The 11,047-nt window shown below is 28.6% G+C and overlaps 1 protein-coding gene across 1 annotated transcript in view; it reads left to right on the forward strand.

Moving 5' to 3' along the window:
- Nucleotides 1–7,461, forward strand: part of SMC6 (Structural maintenance of chromosomes 6) — a 138,251-nt gene extending 130,790 nt beyond the window's left edge. Inside the window, exons 19-20 of the mRNA XM_075382018.1 lie at nt 349–485; nt 7,177–7,461. Coding sequence (XP_075238133.1) covers nt 349–485; nt 7,177–7,204 — 165 coding nt within the window. The 3' untranslated portion in view covers nt 7,205–7,461. The remainder of the gene's footprint in view (nt 1–348; nt 486–7,176) is intronic.
- Nucleotides 7,462–11,047: the final 3,586 nt, after the last annotated feature.

Genomic DNA, 11,047 nt, shown 5'->3' on the forward strand with positions numbered 1-11,047 from the left:
TGTCAAATAAATACATTTGACTAGTAAACTTGGAATTCTGGTATTCATAATAATTAACAGATTATTGAATTGAAACAACTAAATAAAGCCATGTAATAATAGTTTATTAGATGTCTAGGTAAAAAACCAAAACTGTTACAGTTAACACTTCATACTGTATTGAAATGTTTGGAAAATGTTTTTGTTTAATTGATATTACTATCTAATTTATTACTTTATACAATGCTATCTTAATAAGCATTTGTCAGAGGCTAGATATTAATAATGTTTTACATAATGTTTATTAAAATCTGAATCTTTTTAGATTTAATGTTTGTATTTAATATCAACTGCTGTTTTTTTTTTCAGGATATAAATAATCGAACACAAATTATGCAGTTACTGGTTGATCATGCTAAAAATAATACACTTTTTCAGTATATATTTATTACACCATTAGACTTATCAATAATTGATACAAATCTTGATATGATCTCAATTCATCGGTCAGTTATTACTTTTTTATTTCATTACTATAATATTTATGTAAAGACTATGTACATGGGCATGCACATATGTTTATTTTGGGGATATATTTACTTTATCCTCTTAACTTCAGTTATATTATATAATATTCTAATTTGTTCATTTCATATTCTTTTCCCTCTTCTGAATGCTAAATTAATCCTTTTTTTCTTTTACAATGTAACTATTATTTCTTGACTGGAATCATTCCATAAATTTAATACATATGCTCTTGTTTTCATCACCCAAAAAAAAAGTTTGTATATTCAGTTCGGGTTACATGGGCAGGTGGTCAGCTTACAACAAATTTTTTATTGATGCACTTTTAGAGGGTGAACTCCAAAATTCTAGGTGAGAGTTTATTTTACAGTTGCTACAATTAAAATTGTAAAATAATGAAGGGATAATATTAAATTTACTTGTGAACTATATTAATGCACCCTGACTCCAACTGTAATAGCAGTATTATTTCTTTCATAGCTTAACTAATGTCATTCATAGCTTACCCTCTTTTATAATGATTATAATAATGTTTATAATAAAGATCTAAAATAAAAAATATGAATAAAAGATATGTTTGTTGGTTATTATTTTATTTGAATAATAATTATACTCTGAGATCAATTATGAGACCGGAATGCCTGCTGCTCGAATGCTGCCACTGCTGTGACTACGGTTTACAAAACACTACTTGAACCGCTCTTCAAGTAGCAGTTTAAATGGAGTTTACTCTGATATAGAGCCAGGTTAGAAGCTGCCATTCAAGATTTAAAAGAGGAACTTCCCTTCCAACAACCAAGGAAAAGGGAGCCAGTAAACTTTGTTGTAATTTGGATGCCCTGGATAGTTGAAAATCATTACTCATTTAATTCAGTTATAAAGTTATGAATAATTACTGAAAAGGTTGTACTTATTGCTGTTGTAGATCGGAAATGTAGCTTGTTATCCATATATTCACACACTTCATGTGATCTCATTCTTTTATATTACTGGTATGTTATCTACAGCATTCTAATAATTTGACTTTATTAATGTATTTCATTTTTTTTTCTTTTTTTTTTTGTAAATAACTTTGTGTACATGTATAAAATTTTACATATTTTTGGATTTATTATTTTTAATTAGTAAGTTTACTTTATTATCTTTGTATAATATTTAAAAAAATAATTTGTATAATTTTTTTAAAAATAAGTAAGAATCATAAAAAAATATGTAAACAGTTCCTCATTAAATATTAGTTAAGTTATGAATGAAATAATACTGCTATTACAGTTGGAGTCAGGGTGCAGTAATATAGTTCACCAGTAAATTTAATATTATCCCTTTATTATCTTACAATTTTAATTGTAGTAACTGTAAAATTAACTCTTACCTAGAATTTTGGATTTTACCCAAATTGCATGTCTAACCTGTCTATATCATATAGATTGACCATGTCTCACATAGGAGATCGCTAGCTATGTTCAAGGTGACATAGTGCAAAGTTGCGTTGATTACTTACCAATCAAAGTTCACAGGCCAAGGAAAAGTTGTCTTTTACTAACTTAACCTAATTTGCTTACTTAAATAGTACATTTTGTTTGATAAACAAAGGTAGATGAAGATCATATTGATACCTCTTCTATGCTGACATTTCCACATTTAGTGATCATTTCGTAGTACTATGAACTATTTAGTATATATGTTTCATTAAATGGTGAACCTTTTTTATACAATACATATAAAATGTATAAAAAGGTATCTTTAACTAATTATATTTCAAACTTCATGATTAAAACTATCATTCTGATAATTCTAAGCTTTACATCTCCCGTTTTTAAAATAATTAAAACTGTGATAATATATATATACATTAAAAAAATAACAACTTAACCACCAAAACACAATATTCTACTTTTGTGGGATCCTGCATCATCAGTTAGTACGCAGTTCTATAATTACATCAAACAAGTAATAAAAAAAATAAAAACTTAAAAATTTTAAAAATACAAACACACTAACAATCACAAAATTTGTAATTACAAACTCCACTGCCACTATTGAAATGATGAAAATTTAAAACTTCACACATTTATATCCATATTAATTCCCAGCTGCTATAACCCACTATGTCTTTAATTAAAAACATCACCTTCCAATATGATCTGTTGGTTCATCATTTCATACTGTTGTTTAAATTTATAAATATAATACTTTTCAAATATATTCATTTTTTTAAAGTTGTTACAAATTTTCAAAATTTCAAAATTATTTTTACAATCTGTAATACTATGCGTATATTGCAGCCAATGGTCAGCCACATTAGACATGCCTCTCTTTCTGTTTCTGTAAGCATTGTGATGTTCAGTAAATCTTTTGTAAAAGATCTCTTAGTTTTATCAATATAAATTTTATTACATTCATTACATTTAATTTTATATATTTCCTTTAAGTCCTTTTGATCATCTTTATTATCTTTATTTTTTATTCCTTAAATATTTTATAATATGGTTATTTATTTTTTATGCTTTTTTTACATTTATTTTTATCAAATACATTAGTAATTTTTTCTATTACTTTATTTGTATAATTGTATTGTAAGAAAAAAATATTAATTTCTTTGTTGTTTACTTGTAATTTTGTAAAACTGCCATGGTACTTTATATTCTGTTTTTTATAGATTGTTTCTATAATTTTTTCTTCAAAAGAATTAAATACTTTTAATGTTTTTTGTATAATCTATAGCTTGAAAAATCAGGTTTTTATTGTATTAATTTTTTGTGATCATGGATAATTAGAATTTATATGTATTGTAATACTCTTCATTATGGGTTTTCTATAATATTGTTTGTTTGTTTCAATTTCAATATCTAAAAAAATGTATTTTTCTGTTGATTTCGACTGTAAATTTGAAATATTTATTATATTTATTAAGTTTATTTAAAATAATCAAATATTAATTATTTATAACTGAATTATATATGACCAATATATTTTCTACATATTGTATCCGTAATAGTACTTGTTATAAAATTTTGTATAAAAATCTCAGAGAGAACTGCAGATTATGGCCTTCAATCACGCCGTGTCACTTCTATTAACAAAAAAAAAATTTGCGATACACTTTTTGTTTCACCTCATAAATTGATATGAGGCGATAAAGTGTTCGCTCCGATCTACAGCTCACATGTGTTTTGTGTAATCTACAACAGCATGCAGCTTTGAAACTGGTGGTTATTAGGTCATTTGCTGGAAAAATTAATTACATCTGACTTGCTTCCCTTCCTGTGGGTACTAAGTTTGTGCACTAACCTCTTATTCTTCCAAGAAACCACCAAAAAATGTCCTTTGCTGTGTGAAATAATATAATTTTTTTAGTTAAGATTTTTAGATGAAGTTGCATTTCTTTCGTAGTTGGCATTACTGTGCCTGTCTGGTAAGTATTCTGATCTAAAGGTTCTTGTGTAGGTAGCTCTCAGTATACACATGTAGTCCAGTCGTAGTTGATGTTAGATCTTTCATAATTACAGATTACAGGCTGACAAAGTTCTTTTACTATTTGAGTTGTTTTTAGAAGTGTTGAATCAGACATAAGATCCTGTTTTCCGAAGTATGGCATAAAATTATAAATATAACCACCATTAGCAGCTGGATAAACAAAAAGTTTGATTCCAAATTTTGTTGGTTTTTGAGGATTGTAGACTCTAAAGCTTACTTTCTGTTTGAAAGAGATCTTGCTCACATCTACTGCTACTATTACTCGGCACATAAAATAAGTTAGTCATTTTTCATACATAAAGAACACATTTTATAAGAAAGTCTACCCGTTGCCTTCTCCTTCTCCACGTTCATGATTGAAGTGCAAATTGCAAAAAAATGTTTAAAAATTTGTCCTTTGCATAATTGTCCATGTAAAATTGAATTCAACTTTACCATTTTGAAGCAGAGTAGGATTTGAGTCATGCCAATAGCATTGTATCCATATCTATTGCTGCGCCCAGAAAAGCTTTTAGATCAATAATAGGCATATTATCCCATTTTCTAAGTCTAGAATGCAGAGAAAGCCTTTGTGCTTTTTTCTTTGTTAGCAAAAAAAATTTGTTTCAGTGCAAATTACTTTCAATAGAACTTTGTTGCAAAATAAATAGAAATAATCAATCTGTAATGAATCAGCATCAATTTATGTCGGTAAATTAGCACCTTGGTTTTTTATTACAGACAGTTATAGTATTTGGTGGCCCTGAATCTTTATTTGAAACATTGTTCCATAGGTTTGGCCTACCTGGAATATTTTGCTGTTTTCTTACTGTCACTACTTCCATCTTCACTCAAATTATGTAAAAGGTTGTCTTTTACAATTATGAAAAGTCAGTAGACACATTATCATCCACAATTGTGAAAAGTTAGCGTCCATCTACCAGTACAAAGTCAGTCATCAAGAATGCACCATATTTGTAAAATAAATCACATGAAAAAGTAAACACTAATACAAACAACTAAAAACTAATACTGTTCATATTTACAAAATTTAACTAAACAACATTAAGAAATAATAAAATAAAACTGTAAACATAATCTCATTCAACAATAACATTCACACGACTCAACTAATATAAACGGCTATGCAACCACAACTCACAACAGTCTACTGTCTACTGCTCAGAATGGGAGCGGAATATTCTGTTATAAGCATACTAGCTGCCCTGCCCTGTTGGTCAATTGGGCTATAAATAATTCCTATTGTGTTCAGTGACACCAGTTCCACGTAGTCTGCAGTCAGCATCAAAACAACATAGGAAAAAAATTCTAGTGGAAATTTTACGAACTAGAAATATATTAATGCTTACTAACAAGACCGAGCAATGTATCCCGCCTATGGCATTATGAGATAGAGATGATTGGCGAGATATTCCACTTACACGTACAAAGGGTTAACTAGATGAAGGGATTATTGATCATAGTAAATATTAGTAATTTAAGTTAGTTAGTTGGAAAAATTTGACAAACTGGTACAAATTTTTTTAAATTTATATATTTTCTTGAAGCATATATAATTATTCATGTCAGTGCAGTGTTCTTTAGGTTCACTTCCATACTATCAGTACAACAAATAGCATGGCTTGTTACTTTCCTTTCAAATATTCAGTTGATTTCTGAACACAATGTGCAAATAACGTGATGCACCCAGTTTTTATCTTGATTCCTGAATGCAGAATCTAAATAAAATTTATATTAGTCTAACTGCAATTAGTCTTAGTTGGAGATTTAGGTGTAAATTTACGCAGACAAAATAAATGTTACCTTGATGATTTGCCCATTCATGAATTTTTGCATAATCCATCTCCTTAGCAAATACAAAGCACATCAGTATTTTTTTAATTAACAAATTCATCAAAATACAGCTGCATACAGTAAATTAGATTTAAATGCCTTGGAAAAGACAAGAACATACAGACATATACATAGTATATATCTGTAATATATATATATATATATATATATATATAGTATTTGTTACTTATGTAGTATATATTAGACATATTCGTACTTGTACACTTATACATTTATCCCAGTTAACATTAACCTTCTATTGTTTTGACCTACATATTTTAATTAATTTATCAATATTTTTTTTATAAAGCATGTTTGCATATTGTTCAAAGATAGAAATCCAGTTTCTGTTTCGAATTGGGTAACCAGTAGTTGATCACAATGCATTTTTATTTCAAAATTGGCTAAATTGAAATACACATATGCCTTTTAAATAAAACTCTTATATGATATCAAAATTTCAGTGCTCTAGTTGAAATCGTCAACCAAATTACAATGAGAAAAGTTGTGTAACGTATTATACGCAAAATTTTATTTTGACTAGTGTTATCAGTATTTGTATTTATAAAAATCCAGCTAAGTAAAGTAATGAAATAAGTATGTAACTGATCAGATGTAGAATTATAAGATTCATATTTACTGTGCCTAAGATATACTTTTTCTTTATAAATAATATGTATAGCATTAATAGTTAAATCATTTTTTGATGTTATAATTTAGAATAAAGCTGAATAAGATGAGGGTTGAAAGGTGTCTCTCAATCTGAACACAAAGTAATGAATTCACAGGGAGTTTAAATGAGATGTCCTGTTTAAATTAGCCTAATAGGGATGTAGGTGGTATAATACTGGTTTTAAATTCAACTACAATACCAATATTATAGTTCAGGAAAAATTTGATAAAGTAACATGGCATTTTTAAATTTCAATTTTATTTCCAGTCTTGCAATGAAACTTCAAAAAGTTAAAATGTGTTTTTTTTATTATAAAAAGTTTTTTTTCTTTGAAGTTGTTAATTGTGTAACTTTATAAGATGCTCTTTGTTTAGTAATGAAGAGCAGAACATTTGATACAGAGCTGCAGTGGCTTGTTGACCAACCGATTTCTTGGCATAAACAAGCCCAGTTATGTTTTGTCATTTAATACAGATGAAAATGTTCAGAATGTAAAATAAATTAAAACATAATTTGAAAAAAAATAAACAATTTTGTAGATAAAAAAAATAATTGATCTATTACAAATTATGAAGTTTAAGACTGATGGTATGATTTTTGTTGCAGATTAGTGTAATTTTTATTCATGTAATATGTTTATATTTTACTGAAAAATATTTTTTATTTAAAAGTTTTGTCATTGTTCACAGCATTGACCACCCAAGAGATGCCAATTAAACTGAAAGCACCAATTTACTCAGAATCCATATCTTGTGCATTTTGTAGAATAATTCTTTTATGGTCACATTTTTTATACAGTTTAATATATCTTATGAATTCTAGTAGGACATAGCATTAGTTATTACAGTGCCGTGGTTCAATTCGGAAGTATTATTGAAGACCAAATACATTAATCATATATCTGATTGATTTCTTATATATTTCATTTGTTGATTTTTATATTTATAAATAAAAAAAATTTACAGAAACTTAAATTTGTTTTATTTTCTTTACAACAGACTGAAAATTTTATTTAACTATCTTTATTACTTTTACTATTTACTAATTAACATTAGAACTGCATTTTGTTTAATGTTCTTTAAACTTCATTCAGAATGCTAGAAATATATGTACCAGTTTAGTTCCTCCTGATATGACAGTACAGAGGATGTATTATAACATATAAGACAGAAAAGATCGCATTAAAAATTGCTGTCAGGAAAAAATTGAAAAGTTTAAGATGAATGTCCGTCCAACTATTAGAAATCCTAATGAAGAAAATTAATGATGTGCTAGCCCATACGATGTGCTAGCCTTCTTAAAGAGTTAAATATTTATTTTAATACACTGCAGCCAAATCTTGTTAATGACATGTTGCTCTGGAGTTATAAATTTATAACCAAAAACTTGTGGTTAATTATTTCAGTAGTTAACATGCATTCTATCTCAAACTGGAACCTTTTCCACAAATCTTAAGCTTGGAGATTAGAAAAAATCACAAAGTCACATTAGTAAACTTGGGTCGAACCATTGTTTATTCAACATTAAAAGTTGCACGTAAAGTTTTGCAAAATAAAATCAAGAAGATAATCTTTCTCAGGAGTAATAAAGTAATTTATGGTAAAGCATTTCATGCAACGCTTGTTGAAGATGATGGATTCAGAACTACTACAAGGCCTGTTCAAAAACTATCTAGATCTTTTTTGTACAGTTTGAAATTAAATTTTATTCTTTATCAGAACTGGATCGTTTAAGAAGAATTGTGTTATATTTTTATAATGCTCTAGTATGCAGTATAAAATTTTGTACTTTTATCAGTATTGACTGTTACTAATTGTACAAGGACTCATCACACCCAAATTGTGCAATTAGCTTGCAACAATCAACCCATCTGTAATTCCATTCTCATAAGAAATCTCTTACAATATCAACCCTTTGTTATTATACGAGGTGTACCCAAAAGTTTGGGGAATTTTACCGTAAAAATAAAGTAGCTTACCATAACTTATAATTTCCACTGTCTCCTTCAAAGTAATCCCCTTGGGCATTGATACAGTGATCCCAGTGTTTTTCCCATGATTTCATGCATCCCTGGAAGTCTGGAGGTGTAAGTGTTCGAAGCATATTCTGCGTTTCTTCCTGAATCTCCTCAGTTGTGTTAAAATGACAGCTTTCAATTGAAATTTTATTTTCGGAAAATTTTCGAGAAAAAGTCACATGGGGCGAGGTCAGGTGAATAGGGTGTGTGGGGAATCACTACCGTCTTTTTGGAAGCCAAGAAATTTCAAACGGCTAGCAATGTGTGCGCGGGCGCATTGTCATGGTGCAGAACCCAGCTATTGTTACCCCACAGATCTGAACGTTTGCGCCTAATGCTTTCACGTAACCTCTTCAAAACTTCACAATAGAACATGTCTACGTTCTGCAACAATAGCCTCTCGCACTTTCGCAATGTTTTCCTGTGTCGCTTGTTGATGGTCTTCCTGAATGCTCATCATCATCGACTTTCGTTCATCCATCTTTGAATCGTTTGTACCACAAAAAAGTTTTACTTTTACTCATAGCATTGTCACCAAATGCTTCCACAAGCATGCGATGGGTTTCTGCACCGATTTTTTTTTAAGCATGAAGCAAAATTTGATGCAGGTTCTTTGCTCTTTAAAATCTGCCATTTAGAACTTCACCGAAGCAGTAAAACTCAACATCACACAACCACACGAATGTCAGCAATGCAGCCTCTCACCATCACAGCTGTTGGAACACTGATTCTCAAAGAGTACTGTTAGCCACATCTAGCGGCAGCAGATCATATCAGCAATGGTTCGCGCGCGAAATTCAAATTCCCCGAACTTTTGGGTAGCACCTCGTATATTGCACTTTCACAATGATACTTGTATTTTGGCTCATTAATGGTATAAAAGTAAAGCTAGTTGCTCTCATCTAACATTTTTAAACTAGCAAACCTATTCTTTATTCTGTATAATTTATGCTGGTCGTTTCTCAAGTTTTCCTGGTTTTGTATTAGCTTAAAACTTACATCTTTCTCTTCTATCAATAAATTGAACTATAAGAAATTCTTGATTGATTTATTTAACCATAGTTATGAAAAAAAATCTTTTAAATCCTGTATGTCATAAGATACAGTAAAAAAAACCCTCAAATGAGAATATTTTAGGTGGGACAAAAATTACCTTTAAAAAGTTTAAAATTTATTTCCTGACCATATGATAAGACCAGAAAACATTCTCACACTGTTAATACCTCGTTTACACTCTAAATTTTCTTCCCACTTAACATGGTCGGTAGACCAGTAATTTTTTACAGTATTCAATAAAATTTCTTAATTGTGTATTCCTGATGAGTTGAGACCATTGAAAGACACCACATTTTCTCGATTTAAAATTTTTAATTTAAAAAAACAGTTGCATACGGAGTCATGAAAATCCACGTGCCACCATCAAAACAGCATTAACACAGGTTCCATATATCAGTATTATATGAAAAAAAATATTGGGGCCATTTATTTTCAATGAGAATGTTAGTATTGAAATACCGAAGCAAAGTTTCTGTGGCCTGAAATCCTATTTGGAAATCTTTGATGTTCTCACTGTGCATAAACAAAATTGACGTCTTCATATTCTTCATTGTAAAAGTTATGAAACATTTAGATAATGGCATACATGCATTACTCCATTCACTTATTTAAATATTTATTGCTGTTCAAATGCAATAAAAAATTTAATTGTTGTAATCAGCAGTAAGTACTAACAACTTATGAATTAGTTTTTCAAACAAATTTAAGATAAAGTTATTTTTTAATTAGCTTTAAAGATGTCTAAATAAATTCATTTATTGGTTTGTTATTTAATTAGATTTTTCATTTTTTCATTTTTATTGTTCATTTTTCTAAAATGTATATTCTTTTGTTATGTAATGAAAAATATTTTTCATTCACAAGCTAATAAAGATCTGCAAATTTGATATATTTTATTTTTAATAAACTTTGAAATTCTTATGTTTGCATTTAGTTTCTGTAAGCTTTTTATTCATATCAATTTACTTAGATTCAAATTCTCTTCAAGTTTTGTTTAAAACTTTATCTTTATTAATCACTTAATAGTTATTTTACACAAAATATAAAATAGTGTGTTCTGGGACCTGTTTTTTTTTTTTTTTAATTTTTGAGGTAAGCTTTCCAAACAAACCATTAAATTTACCCCTTTATTTTGGGTCCCAAGAATTTCAGTTTATCTTAATTTTACCAAAGTTGTAGAAATTAGGGCGAGGGTGAAATCTTTCACAAGCCAGCATTTGCTAATGGAGCGTTTTCGCACCTATGTTTATATGAATTTTCTTCTTTATTTTAACTACTAGAATAAGTCCTGAAAGTTTGTTACATTCTTTGTGAATCACTACATTTATAAATAAAAATAGGAATTTAATACTTTTGCAATTATTGATATTATTCTTAGATCCATGTCAAGAGTACATATAAATCTACAACATTTTAAATAAATCTAAAAAAAGTAAAAAAAAACTTTTATGAAATTGCAATTAGAAAACCATGTAAGCTTTTCTTTA

This window comes from Lycorma delicatula, chromosome 1, assembly GCF_047948215.1.
Source record: "Lycorma delicatula isolate Av1 chromosome 1, ASM4794821v1, whole genome shotgun sequence".
Lineage (NCBI taxonomy): Eukaryota > Metazoa > Arthropoda > Insecta > Hemiptera > Fulgoridae > Lycorma > Lycorma delicatula.